The sequence below is a fragment of the Salvelinus alpinus genome, chromosome 28 (genome assembly GCF_045679555.1).
Source record: "Salvelinus alpinus chromosome 28, SLU_Salpinus.1, whole genome shotgun sequence".
Taxonomy (NCBI): domain Eukaryota; kingdom Metazoa; phylum Chordata; class Actinopteri; order Salmoniformes; family Salmonidae; genus Salvelinus; species Salvelinus alpinus.
In genome coordinates this window covers 18,964,613-18,979,501 of record NC_092113.1, presented here as the reverse complement: position 1 = coordinate 18,979,501, position 14,889 = coordinate 18,964,613, and the positions used below count along the sequence as shown (strand labels likewise).

The window sequence follows — 14,889 nt, the reverse complement described above, 5'->3', positions numbered from 1 at the left end:
CATATTCCAGTCTGTGCTAGCAAAACAGTCCTGCAGTTGAACATCTGCTTCATCTGACCACTTGATCGAGACACTGCTGCTTCCTGCTTTAATTTTTGCTTGTAAGCAGGAATAAGGAGGATAGAATTTGGGTCAGATTTCCCAAATGGAGAGTGAGGGAGAGCTTTGTATGCGTCTCTGTGTGGAGTAAAACGTGGTCCGGAGTTTTTCCCCTCTGTTGTACATTTAACATGCTGATAGAAATTTGGTAAGACGAATGTAAGTTTCCCTGCATTAAAGTCCCCGGCTACTAGGAGCGCTGCCTCTGGGTGAGTGTTTTCCTGTTTTCTTATGTCGGAATTCAGCACTTTCAGTGCAGTCTTAGTGCCAGCATCAGTCTGTGGTGATATGTAGACAGCAACGACAAATACAGATGAAAACTCTCTAAGTAGATAGTGTAGTCTACACATGAGATACTCTACCTCAGGCGAGCAAAAGCTTGAGACTTCCTTAGATATTTTGCACCCGCTGTTATTTACAAAAATACATAGTCCGCCACCCCTTGTCTTACCAGACCTGCTGTTCTATCCTGTCGATACAACGTATAACAAGCCAGATGTATGTTGATAATGTCGTCTTTCAGCCACGACTCCGTGAAGCATAACCACTAATAGGTACAGAATAATACGAAATACTCAGACCAGATTGTCCCTTTAGTCGTTGGTCCTTGAAGTAATTGAAGTTGGCAGCTGATTTAGAAGTTCTACTGCTCCAATATATTAATGCCATGATTTCATTTCTGACCAGTTCTTAAAGAGTTGTAAGCGCTTTTGTTTGTTTCCCGTCTTTTCAATTGAAAGGTGTTGTGCTTGTCTGTTGCGGTAAAGCCATGTGCGGTTATTATGAACAAGACAAAAGTGAATGTTGGCTTCAAATTGTTTTTTTGTTTTTTTTACCGTTATTTTACCAGGTAAGTTGACTGAGAACACGTTCTCATTTGCAGCAACGACCTGGGGAATAGTTACAGGGGAGAGGAGGGGGATGAATGAGCCAATTATAAACTGGGGATTATTAGGTGACCATGATGGTTTGAGGGCCAGATTGGGAATTTAGCCAGGACACCGGGGTTAACACCCCTACTCTTACGATAAGTGCCATGGGATCTTTAATGACCTCAGAGTCAGGACACCCGTTTAACGTCCCATCCGAAAGACGGCACCCTACACAGGGCAGTGTCCCCAATCACTGCCCTGGGGCATTGGGATATTTTTTTTAGACCAGAGGAAAGAGCGCCTCCTACTGGCCCTCCAACACCACTTCCAGCAGCATCTGGTCTCCCATCCAGGGACTGACCAGGACCGACCCTGCTTAGCTTCAGAAGCAAGCCAACAGTGGTATGCAGGGTGGTATGCTGCTGGCATTTTTTTCATTCAAAACAGTGGAAAACACTGGAAAATCTGTGCACTTTGTGTAGCCGTTAGCGATGCTAATCATTTTTGGGTAGATGGAAAGGTAATTAAAAAGTTAACTACAAAGTAGCCTATGCCTACCCAGCAGAATCATGATTATTTGCATCAATGCAGTGGCCATTTGTTTTTGAAAACTCCATCACAAGTTTGCTACAGAAACACAGTTAGCCAAACAACTGTCTGGATAGGTGCGCAACTGAATTAAAGGCTAACTACACTAACAAACCTAGATTTCTCCAATTTTACCCAGACCTCCAAATGTTTCCCCTGATGTGGTTTAAGAACTATTGTGGAGTGAGAAAAGCAAAATGTTTATTTTGTTGTTTTGATATTAGAAAGTGTGATTGAGAAAAAACCTGGAAAGAACAGAGGGAAATCAGTCCTCTCCTGCTGTTCTTTTTGTGTGTGCTATGGTATTGTTTTGGTATTAAGTATAATTATTTTTACGTTCTGCCCTCTAGAGGATGTTGCAGGAAGGAACACATGGCACACTCAAATCGCTGCAAAGAAACCACTAATATTTATTTAATTTAACTAGGCAAGTCAGTTAAGAACAAATTCTTATTTACAATGACGGCCTAACCCGGCCAAACACTAACGAAAGCTGGGCCAAATGTGCGCAGCCCTATGGGATTCAAGACACTTGCTTGGGCCAAGAAACATGAGCAACGGTCATTATACCGGTGGAAATCTGTCCTTTGCTCTGATGAGTCCAAATTTGAGATTTCTGGTTCCAACCGCCGTGTCTTTGTGAGACGCAGAGTAAGTGACCGGATGATCTCCGCATATGTGGTTACCACCGTGAAGCATGGAGGTGGTGTGATGGTGCTTTTCTGGTGACACAGATTTATTTAGAATTCAAGGCACACTTAACCAGCATGGCTACCACAGCATTCTGCTGCGATACGACAACTCATCTGGTTTGCGCTTAGTTTTTCAACAGGACAACGGCCAAACACACCTCTAGACTGTGTAAGGGTTATTTGACCAAGAAAGAGAGTGATGGAGTGCTGCATCAGATGACCTGGCCTCCACAATCACCCGACCTTAACCCAATTGAGATGGTTTGGGATGAGTTGGACCACAGAGTAAAGGAAAAGCAGCCAACAAATGCTCAGCATATGTGGTAACTCCTTCAAAACTGTTGGAAAAGCATTCCAGGTGAAGCTGGTTGAGAGAATGACAAGTGTGCAAAGCTGTCATCAAGGTTAAGGGTGGATACTTTGAAGAATCAAAAATATATTTTGTTTTGATGTTTTCACTATTATTCTACAACGTAGAAAAAAGTAAAAATAAAGAAAAACCCTTGAATGAGTAGGTCTGTCCAAACTTTTGACCGGTACTGTACAGTCGTGGCCAAAAGTTGAGAATGACACAAACATTAATTTTCACAAAGTTTGCTGCTTCAGTGTCTTCAGATATTTTTGTCAGATGTTACTATGGAATACTGAACTATAATTACAAGCATGTGTCAAAAGCTTTTATTGACAATTACATGAAGTTGATGCAAAGACTCAATATTTGCAGTGTTGACCCTTCTTTTTCAAGACCTCTGCAAACCGCCCTGGCATGCTGTCAATTAACTTCTGTGCCACATCCTGACTGAAGGCCGCCCATTCTTGCATAATCAATGCTTGGAGTTTGCCAGAATTTGTGGGTTGTTTATTTGTCCATCTGCCTCTTGAGGATTGACCACAAGTTCTCAATGGGATTAAGGTCTGGGGAGTTTCCTGGACATGGACCCAAAATATCCATGTTTTGTTCCCCGAGCCACTTAGTTTTCACTTTTGCCTTATGGCAAGGTGCTCCATCATGGTGGAAAAGGCATTGTTCATCACAAAACTGTTCCTGGAAGGTTGGGAGAAGTTGCTCTCAGAGGATGTGTTGGTACCATTCTTTATTCATGGCTGTGATGTTAGGCAAAATTGTGAGTGAGCCCACTCCCTTGGCTGAGAAGCAACCCCACACATGAATGGTCTCAGGATGCTTTACTGTTGGCATGACACAGGACTGATGGTAGCGCTCACCTTGTCTTCTCCGGACAAGCTATTTTCCATGTGCCCCAAACAATCGGAAAGGGGATTTATCAGAGAAAATGACTTTACCCCAGTCCTCAGCAGTCTAATCCCTGTACCTTTTGCAGAATATCAGTCTGTCCCTGATGTTTTTCCTGGAGAGAAGTGGCTTTTTTGCTGCCCTTCTTGACACCAGGCCATCCTCCAAAAGTCTTTGTCTCACTGTGCATGCAGATGCACTCACACCTGCCTGCTGCCATTCCTGAGCAAGCTCTGTACTGGTGGTGCCCCGATTCCGCAGCTGAATCAACTTTAGGAGACGGTCCTGGCGCTTGCTGGACTTTCTTGGGCGCCCTGAAGCCTTCTTCACAACAATTGAACCGCTCTCCTTGAAGTTCTTGATGATCCGATAAATGGTTGATTTAGGTGCAATCTTACTGGCAGCAATATCCTTGCCTGTGAAGCCCTTTTCATGCAAAGCAATGATGGCACATGTTTCCTTGCAGGTAACCATGGTTGACAGAGGAAGAACAATGATTCCAAACACCACCCTCCTTTTGAAGCTTCCAGTCTGTTAATCGAACTCAATCAGCATGACAGAGTGATCTCCAGCCTTGTCCTCGTCAACACTCACACCTGTGTTAACGAGAGAATCACTGACATGATGTCAGCTGGTCCTTTGTGGCAGGGCTGAAATGCAGTGGAAATGTTTTTTGGGGATTCAGTTCATTTGCATGGCAAAGAGGGACTTTGCAATTAATTGCAATTCATCTGATCACTCTTCATAACATTCTGGAGTATATGCAAATTGCCATCATACAAACTGAGGCAGCAGACTTGGTAAACATTTATATTTGTGCCATTCTCAACTTTTGGCCACGACTGTATATGCCATATCTCACAACCTGGTGATGTAGCTCTTGCGCTACCTTTCCCTGAGTGAGAGAGGTTTGTATTTTGATAAAATAACCACGACGAGGTAAATTGTCTACCAACAATTGCGCAATAAATAATTTCCACTACAATTTGTTGCATAATAAATTTTTACTGACACAAAAAGATCCCACTGTGTCAAACAAATTGTTGAGATTTAGGAAATTGTACCGACACTCCATGTTTCCATCACAATTGCTAATTTAGTTTTTGTTTAGCATGACTTTACTCGCATAAAAACTGTAGATGGAAATGTGGTTAGTGACAGTGGGGTCAAAAAGCATGAATAAAAATATGTTTTGGGGGGGGGGGGGTTATGCGCTCTAAAATGTTAAAATTGCCACACTCATGGGTCACATTCTGGTAGAAGTGTAGTTTGAGAGACCACAGAGACATTTCAATAACTTCATACCTTTGAACACAAGTGATGATTATAAATGTTGATATTTCTTTGTTCTGTAGTATATATCTGCTAATACAAGCCACGCAAACATGCTGACCAAACCCTCTCCGTGCATGCGTCTATGTGTGCATGTAGATTTTTTTCTATCCCCATCAGACGCTTTATTGACATGCAGGTTAAAATACCAAAACCAACTGCGAACCAACTATATTAATTTGGGATAAGGTCGAAACACAAATGAAACATTCATGGACATTATGCTAGCTATTTTGTCCTGGGAAATATATAAACATTGGTCTGTTATTTTACTTGGTCCTTTCTTTAGCTGGATCTTTGTGTGTTCTCCACTTTTTTTTTATTTTTTATATTTCTTCCTCTTCTGTGGATTTTATACAGCGGTTGGCAACCAACAAAGTTGCATTACCACCACTAGTGGACTGTGGACCTCATTCATCTTTGAATCACCCACGTGGGTATATGCTCGTAAAAACCAATGAGAAATTGGGACTGGAAAGACGTGCAGCGCGTCAACCAATTTAAATTTAAGCACCTGGCTACGCAGATGCCAGTTGACTCGCTCAAGCAGTTTGGATGAAATGGACGGTTTGGTCAGCATGTAATACAAACGTGTTTGTATGTGGTCACAGTAGTCACCTCTCTCTGCGGGATTGGGCTCTGGCCTGCTCCCTGCGTTTCTGCCTCTCCCAGTCTCGCCGGGCCTTGTCCTGCTCCTCCCACTGCCGCTTCCTGCGCTCACTCTCCCTGTCTTTGTCTTTGGGCCGCACATGTTTCCCTGCTGCTGCTACTGTGATAAAAACAAACACATGTAAAACAGTGCTACTAGGTGCTACATATGCATGCATACAGTTTAAAACCACAGACAAACCAGTCCCTATTCAACTATCTACAGCAATACCATAGAGAAAGATGGAGGACTCATCCTTATATCTTTGCCATTATAGCATCTGTGACAGCATAGCAGGGCTGACCACATTTAGTGGACTGGTGGATAGGCTGTTGGTCGACCAAGATTTTTTTTGTCGAGCAGTCACAAATAGATTCCCCCCCATGAGACACCTGTCTGATTCTCACCGGTCTTCTGTGTACTAACCCATTGAGTAGGCTGCGGAGATGCAACCATCCAAGAAGGGAGTGTGGCTAAGATGCACAAGACATGTCTCTCTCCGGAATGTGCTCTGTTCCGCCACTTCGTGCACTTTCATTGTTTCATTGTGTAAATTGTTTGCCCTTTGATTGTTAGTGTTTATCAATTCCCCATTACATATACCTAAATGTAGGCTAATACACCAGTATCAGCCTACATTTACTGTTCATTTGCTTTATTTCTAATCTATAATGAACAAAAATATAAACGCAACAAGCAACAATTTCATTGATTTTACTGAGTTACAGTTCATATGAGGAATTTACTCAGTCAATTTAAATTCATTAGGCCCTAATCTACGGATTTCACATGACTAGAAATTTCTAGCATCTGTTGGTCAGATACCATGAAAAAAAAAAGGTCCTCAGGATCTTGTCACGTTATTTTTGCGCATTCAAATTGCCATCGATAAAACGCAATTGTGTTCGTTGCCCGTAGCTTATACCTGCCCATACCATAAGCATACCACCAACTTGGGGGACTTTGTTAGCAACATTGACATCAGCAAACCGCTTGCCCACACAATGCCATACACGTGGTCTGCAGTTGTGAGGCCGGTTGGACATACTGACAACTGTCAACAGTTTCATGAGCTAAAATAAAAGATCGCAGTAATGTTCTATATGCATAAAAAGCATATTTCTCGAAAATGTTCTGCACAAATGTTTACATCTCTGTTAGCGGGGCTGTGCCCAAACAAAAAAATAAACAAATTGTTGACCAAGAGACGTCGGTTATTTTTAAACTTTTCTATATACAATGCATTCGGAAAGTATTCAGACCCCATGACTTTTTCCACATTGTTACTTTACAGCCTTATTCCAAAATGTATTAAATAAATGATTTCCATCAATCTACACATAATACCCCAAAAAAAACAGGTAAATTATTTTGCCAAATTTATATAAAAAACAAAACAGAAATACCTTAATAAGTATTCAGACCCTTTTATGAGACACAAAATTGAGGTCAGGTACATCCTGGGGGAGAAGGGCATTGGTCAGGGAGGTGACCAAGAACCAGATGGTCACTGACAGAGTTCCTCTGTGGAGATGGGAGAACCTTCCAGAAGGACAACCATCTCCGCAGCCTTCCACCAATCAGGCCTTTACGGTAGAGCAGCCAGACGGAAGTCACTCCTCAGTATGAAGCACGACAGCCAGCTTGGACTTTGCCAAAAGGCACCTAAAGGACAGACCATGAGAAGCTAGTACAAAGTATAGAGAGATCCTTGATGAAAACCTGCTCCAGAGCACTCAGGACCTCAGACTGGGGTGAATGTTCACCTTCCAGCAGGACAACGACCTTAAGCACACAGCAAAGAAAACGCAGGAGTGGCTTCGAGACAAGTCTTTGAATGTCCTCAAGAGGCCCAGTCAGAGCTCGGACTTGAACCTGATCAAACATCTCTGGAGACCTGAAAATAGCTGTGCTGCGACACTCCCCATCCAACCTGATAGTGCTTGAGAGGATCTGCAGAGAATGGGAGAAATTCCCCAAATACAGGTGTGCCAAGCTTGTAGCGTCTTACCGAGGCTGTAATCGCTGCCTAAGGTGCTTCAACAAAGTACTGAGTAAAGGGTCTGAATACTTACGTAAATGTAATAATTCAGTTTTTTATTTTTAATACATTTCTAAAAACCTGTTTTTGCTTTGTCATTATGGGGTATTGTGTGGAGATAGAGGATAAAACAATTGAATCCATTTTATAATAAGGCTGTAACGTAACAAACTGTGGAAAACTTTAAGGGGTCTGAATACTTTCCGAATGCATTGTAGACACATCCTATGTTTTAATCAAATCAACTATTTGCACTGAGCTTGTCTTATGCTTTAAGCTAACTGTTGGATGAAATAATTAAGACACACAAATGACCGCAATTTATTTGATTGTGCCGCCTGCCTCAGACTTGCTGTGCTGTGTTAAAAAGAAAAGACAGAGTGACTGTGTGACTAGCACCCGTTACCCCTCTCTCCTCCCTGCTGCAGCAACCACCACAGAACACGTGTGTATAGTGCTGTCCATGTTGCTGAAGCTGCAACATAATTACAGCCATTTCTGACCTAAAAGTTGTTACCGAAATCCCTAATTTGTTTTGGGAAAACATTCCCTACTCCCTCAACCCTGGAGAACAGTTGACTAAATGGGGTGTGCCCTAACTGTTCATGAGCAGTTCTTTGCCAAGATAATCCATCCACCCGACAGGTGTGGCATATCAAGAAGCTGATTAAACAGCACTATCTTTACACAGACGCACCTTGTGCTGGGGACAATAAAAGGCCGCTCCAAAATGTGTAGTTTTGTCACATCATAATGCCACAGATGTCTCATGTTTTGAGGGAGGGCGCAATCGGTATGCTAAATGCAGGAACGTCCACCAGAGCTGTTGCCAGAGAATTTAATGTTAATTTCTCTACCATAAGCCGCCTCCGATGTCGTTTTAGAGAAATTGGCAGTACGTCCAACCGGCCTCACAACCACCGGGTGAGTGGTTTGCAGATGTCAACGTTGTGAACAGAGTGCCCCATGTAGTCAGTGGGGTTTTGGTATGGGCAGGCATTAGCTATGGACAATGAACAATTGCATTTTATTGATGGGATTTTGAATTCACAGAGATACCGTGACGAGATCATGAGGCCCATTGTCATGCCATTCATCTGTACACAATTCCTGGAAGCAGAACATTTCCCAGTTCTTCCATGGCCTGCATACTCACCACACATGTCACCCATTGAGCATGTTTGGGATGCTCTGGATCAACACGTACGATAGCAGGTTCCAGTCCCCGCCAATATTGAGCAACTTTGCACAGCCATTGAAGAGGAGTGGGACAATATTCCACAGGCCACAATCAACAGCCTGATCAACTCTATGCGAAGGAGATGTGTCGAGCTACATGAGGCAAATGGTGGTCACACCAGATACTGACTGGTATTCTGATCCACGCCTCCACATTTTCTTTTGAAGGTACACTACATGACCAAAAGTAAAAGGACACCTGCTCGCTGAACATCTCAGTCCAAAATTATGGGCATTAATATGGAGTTGAGCCCCCCGCCCCCTCTGCTATAACAGCCTACACTCTTCGAGGAAGGATTCCACTAGATGTTCTAACATTGCTGCGAGGGACTTGCTTCCATTCAGCCACAAGAGCATTAGTGAGGTCGGGCACTGTTGGGCGATTAGGCCTGTCTCGAAATCGGCGTTCCAATTCATTGCCAAAGGTGTTTGATGGTGTTGAGGTCAGGGCTCTGTGCAGGCCAGTCATGTTCTTCCACACGAATATTGACAAACCATTTCTGTACCGACCTCGCTTTGTGCATAGGGGAATTGTCATGCTGAAACAGGAAAGAACCTTCCTCAAACTGTTGCCACAACGTTGCCTTGGAGGGGGTGGCTGCTATTTTACGGGCTCCTAACCAACAACTATTTTGTTTGTAACTTATTTTGTACATAATGTTGCTGCTACCGTCTCTTATGACCAAAAAGAGCTTCTGGACATCAAAACAGCGACTACTCACCTCGAAATGGACGAAGATTTTTTCTTTAATGAGTCTGATGCGAAGGATATAGTGCTTCCCCAAGACCAGGCCCAAATCCCCATCATTCGCGTGAAGAAAAGACGGAAATACAGGGGGTGGAGGTCAGACACTTTACTCAGTACTTTGTTGAAGCACCTTTGACAGTGATTACAGCCTCGAGTCTTATTTAGTATGACGCTAAAAGCTTGGCACCCATTCTTCGCCGCAGATCCTATCAAGCTCTGTCAGGTTGGCTGGGGAGCGGTGCTGCACAGCTATTTTCAGGTCTCTCCAGAGATGTTCGATCGGGTGCCTTGTGAGAATTAGTCAGCGAGTGTGTAAACCACCTTTACCATCCGCTCTATTAGCTACGTGCTTCAGCACTTGCCGGTCCCGTTTTGTGAGCTTCTGTGACCTAACAGTTTGCGGCTGAGCCGTTGATGCTCCTAGACGTTTCCAGTTCACAATAACAGCACTAACAGTTGACCAGGGCAGCAGTAGCAGTGCAGACATTTTACGAACTTGTTGGAAAGGTGGCATCCTATGACAGTGCCACATTGAAAGTCACTGAGCTCTTCAGTAAGGCCAATATACTGTCAATGTTCACATTTGGAGATTGCATGGCTGTGTGCTCGATTTATACACCTGTCAGCAACAGGTCGGTGAAATAGCCGAATCGACTAATTTTAAGGGCTGAATACATACACTATATATACACAAAAGTATCTGTGACAAACAGATTCATATCTGTATTCCTAGTCATGTGAAATCCATAGATTAGGGCCTAATACATTTTTTTCAATTGACTAATTTCCTCATATGAACTGTAACTCAGTAAAATCTTTGAAATTGTTGCCTGTTAAGTTTATATTTTGGGTCAGTATAACGTTTTCTTCACCTCAAACAGCAAGTAAAACAAAGTATATTTTTAGAATCAATTGAGAATGCCAATAGTTCTCTCCCTTTCGATAACCATTCAACACGAAAGAGAAACATGTAATGCTCTGATCCAATGGAAACCTAAAATACATGATTACGTCTTATCCCTTGCACAAATAGCCTACAGCTGTGTCTGTCCCAAGCTCACTGGTGCTGGAAACTTAAGGCCCAGAATATTTCATACAATGCTGCAAGTTTGCTAGTGCAAGCTTCAGTTGATACAATGTTTCAAGTTTGTTGCAGACAGGCCATGTGTAGCCAATGTGATTTATAGCAGACTTAATTTCATCAGGATATTTTCTACCTGCAGGCTACAATGTTTTTATTGGCTGGCTTTATTTGAGCTACTTTTACACTTACAGTGCATGCGGAAATTATTCAGACCCTTTTACTTTTCCCACATTTTGTTACGTTACAGCCTTATTCTAAAAATGATTAAAATGTTTTCCCCCCTCAATCTACACACAATACCCCATTGTGACAAAGCAAAAACAGATTTAGACATTTTTGCAAATGTATTAAAGATTTAAATTAATAAAATGGAAATATCACATTACATAAGTATTCAGACCCTTTACTCAGTACTTTGAAGCACTGTTGACAGTGATTACAGACTCAAGTCTTATTTGGTATGACGCTACAAGCTTGACACACCTGTATTTTGGGAGTTTCTCCTATTCTTCGCTGAAGATCCTCTCAAGCTCTGTCAGGTTGGCTGGGGAGCGGCGCTGCACAGCTATGTCCAGTTCTCTCCAGAGACGTTCGATCTGGTTTAAGTCCGGGCTCTGGCTGGGCCACTCAAGGACATTCAGAGACTTGCCCGTGAGCCACTGCTGCGTTGTCTTGGCTGTGTGCTTAGGGTTGCGGTTCTGTTGGAAGGTGAACCTTCACCCCAGTCTGAGGTCCTGAGCGCTCTGGAGCAGGTTTTCGTCAAGGATCTCTGTACTTTGCTTCGTTCATCTTTCCCTCGATCCGGACTACTCTCCCAGTCCCTGACCCTGAAAAAACATCCCCACAGCATAATGCTGCCACCACCATGCTTCATGGTGTCAGGTTTCCTCCAGAAGTGACCCTTCGCATTCAGGCCAAAGAGTCCTTTAAGAGCTTTGTGGGTTCTGTCTGGCCACTACCATAAAGTCCTGATTGGTAGAGTACTACAGAGATGGTTGTCCTTTTGGAAGGTTCTATTTCCAAAGAGGAACTCTGGAGCTCTGTCAGTGACCATTGGGTTCTTGGTCACCTCCCTGACCAAGGCCCTTCTCCCCCGATTGCTCAGTTTGGCTGGGCGGCCAGCTCTAGGAAGAGTATTGGTGGTTCCAAACTTCTTCCATTTAAGAATGATGGAGGCCAATGTGTTCTTGGGGACCTTCAATGCTGCAGACATTTTTTGGTACCCTTCCCTAGATCTGTGCCTTGACACAATCTTGTCGTCTCGCAGCCCTACAGACAATTCCTTCGACCTCATGGCTTGGTTTTCGCTCTGACCTGCACTGTCAACTGTGGGGACCTTATATAGACAGGTGTGCGCCTTTCCAAATCCTGTCCAATCAATTGAATTTACAACATGTGGACTTCAATGAAGTTGTAGAAACATCTCAAGGATGATCAATGGAAACAGGATGCACCTGAGATCAATGTTGAGTCTCATAGAAAAGGGTCTGAATACTTATGTAAATAAGGTATTTCTGTCTTTAACACATTTGCAAAAATATCTAAAAACCTGTTTTTGCTTTGTCATTATGGGGTATTTAATCAATTTTAGAATAAGTCTGTAACGTGACAAAATGTGGAAGGGAAAGGGTCTGAATAGGTTCCGAATGCCGTGTATACATAGGGTGTCTATGTATGGAAAAATACACGGTTAAACATTTTGACCAATCCAATCTTAGAAAAGACAACTTTTGGTCGTCCAATTTTTTTTGTTGTTGCTGGGGCCAGCCCCACAGCATGGCCTGCCCCATTGAGGCTACAACCCATAGGAATCGCCACGTAATTGACTACTTTAAAATGGCGGAAGCATGGTGGAAGCCCTCAATGGCACTGACCATGCTAAAAAGACCTTTTAGCCACTAGAGTTGTCTATAATTCTCTATGAGCAATACACATCCCAGGATGGCAATGTACCTCCTTCAGCAGAGTGACTGCGACGACGTCTCTTGTCCTTTCTCTTCTCCTCCTTTCTGTGGTGAGATTTGTCTTTCCTGGCCATTTGCTGGGGAGGCTTTATTGCCAGCGATTCATCCTCTTCTCCCCTGGAATTGGGAAGACTGTCTAGTGCCAACGACTCAACAAACAGGCTGCCCCTGTGCATAGCAGGGTCGCGTTCAGTTAGGACAAAAATGGGAGAAAATGTATTCAAAAGGGATAAGTTCAGTTTTTAAAGACGTTTTCTCCAGTATCTGGCCCTCCTGAACGTAACCCCAATTCCCACGGCTCTTTTTCCGTATCCCCTTTACCTGTCCTCTGTGGAGTCTTCCCGTATGTACGGGGAATTCCGGATTGTTATTTCCATTTTTTTATCCCGTAGTTCTCCTTCCTCCGGAGTGTTTCGTTTGGCTTCCCGATCATCCGTCTGTGGACCAGGGCACGGAACGCACTGGACAAAACATGGGACAGGGACATTATAATGTTCTAAAAAAATGATACGCGGTACAGTAAACATAACAATGATTGATTGCACATAAGGTAAGATAATGATAAAGTTTGAGGCACTAGTTCAAGGACAGATCTAGTCTGTGTAATACATTTAGATACACAATAATGTCAAAGTGAGAAAAAGCATCCTCTGATGGGGAGAGAAACAATTATGTCCTAAATCAACACCTTAGCCTATAATCAGGTGGAGATCAGAGCTGATCGGATATGTGTAAGCAATATGGCCAACCTTTCACCTAGTTTATCAGGGGGCAAAGTTGAGACATTTCCACATTCCTTATCCCAATCTCTTCTCAGATCTCCCCAAGTGTATAGTTGGTATTAGGGCAGTGTTTTCCTCGAGTACCCCCAACAGTACACATTTTTGTTGTAGCCTATGACAAGCACACCTGATTCAACTAATCAACAAGTCCTCAATGAGTTGAATCAGGTGTGCTTGTCATAGGCTACAACAAAAATGTGTGCTGTTGGGGGGTACTCAAGGACACTGTACTAGTGTATAGGGGCTAGTGGTCAGTTTGGGGCACAACAGCATTTTTCTTCTGTTTACATTTTTCTGGCTTTTGGGCTCTGTCCTCTCTTCCAGCTCCCTTCTGCGTTTCTTCTCTTGGAGAATTTCGTCGAGTGTTTTCACTTTCCAGGTGTCCTTTTCGTCCCCCATCAGCACCCGCTCGCCACCGCCTGCTACACAGAGACAGAGACCCCCAACACAGAGATTCAATGCAAGAGCATTGTGAGATATGTCATGTTAATGGCAACTGTGGTATTCATGTACAATGATTTAATTTCATACCTCTACAGTTCAACGCATGCGTTTCATGATTTGAGCCAAGGTGTAAATGCACACTATTTCGCAAGAGGGTTGTACGAATATGAATTTGATGGGTAATAATAGTACAAACGGTTAATGCACAGGATAAAAAAGGTTATATCGTATAGGGGTTGTATGGGAGAAGAGGGTCAAGTTGGTAGACTATAATTGCTGTTACCTGAGTAGCGCCTCGTATCTTATCCATAGCAGTAACGTCACACTTTCACTGGTAAAAAATAAACACAAAACACCAATCCAAAAATGATGGAAGTAAAAAGTCGAGGTGATATCAAGGGGGCGAGAGAAGTTAAGTTCAAGTCAAATCGAGAAATCTACAAACACACGATACGTGAAATCTGTCTAACAGTAGTTAACCATAAACTCTGAATATATTACATGTTACTGCCTAGCTAGTATGTTTACTTAGCTAACGTTAAGTCCGTTACCATAAATACACAAACTCTAAACGTTACGTAAGGTCAAATAGTTTGCAGTTAGCGTACAATAAACATCTAGCAAAATTACCGGTCTGACGTAAATTAATATGCTAACCGTCTTTCGTTATGAAACATCGGTAGGTGTACAGTTAACTAGCTATCAGCTAGCCGCATCCGTGCATGCTTCTTCTAACTAGCTAATGTTAGTCAGATGCTAACGTTTGCCAATAAGCATGCTAAAGTTTGCTTGCTAGCTAGCTCACGGACGCTCACATATGCAATAAATGAACATTCCGGTGATACGTTTTGAGTTTAAGGGCACATTTTTATTGAATTTCGTCTCTTCTAAATATATCCGAAGTGTGTTAGCTTAAAGCTTTCGAATGATTCGCATTTTAACTTAAGTGATTTAACAAACCTGAAAAACGCTCCGCGCAATTTTGGAACTCCGGAAGATTCGTTGACTTCTGGGGTCATAAAATTACTTCCGGTTAATACTTCTTCGCTGCATTGAAAAATAAGAGGACACCTTACTGCCATCACCTGGGCAGGAGTTGCAAC

General features: G+C 42.9%; 1 protein-coding gene across 8 annotated transcripts in view; it reads right to left on the bottom strand.

Annotated features, from left to right (window-relative positions):
- Positions 1-14,857, bottom strand: part of LOC139557329 (cyclin-dependent kinase 11B-like) — a 31,794-nt gene extending 16,937 nt beyond the window's left edge. For 2 of the 8 annotated variants that reach the window (XM_071371991.1, XM_071371995.1), the window contains exons 1-6: positions 14,747-14,825; positions 14,070-14,117; positions 13,631-13,764; positions 12,882-13,021; positions 12,550-12,728; positions 5,454-5,604 (exon numbers count right to left, since the gene is read on the bottom strand). In XM_071371991.1, coding sequence (XP_071228092.1) covers positions 5,454-5,604; positions 12,550-12,728; positions 12,882-13,021; positions 13,631-13,741 — 581 coding nt within the window. In that variant the 5' untranslated portion in view covers positions 13,742-13,764; positions 14,070-14,117; positions 14,747-14,825. Of the gene's footprint in view, positions 1-5,453; positions 5,605-12,549; positions 12,729-12,881; positions 13,022-13,630; positions 13,765-14,069; positions 14,118-14,746 lie in introns of all 8 variants that reach the window. The other 6 variants (XM_071371996.1, XM_071371998.1, XM_071371994.1 and 3 more) reach the window with 5 other exon arrangements.
- Positions 14,858-14,889: the final 32 nt, after the last annotated feature.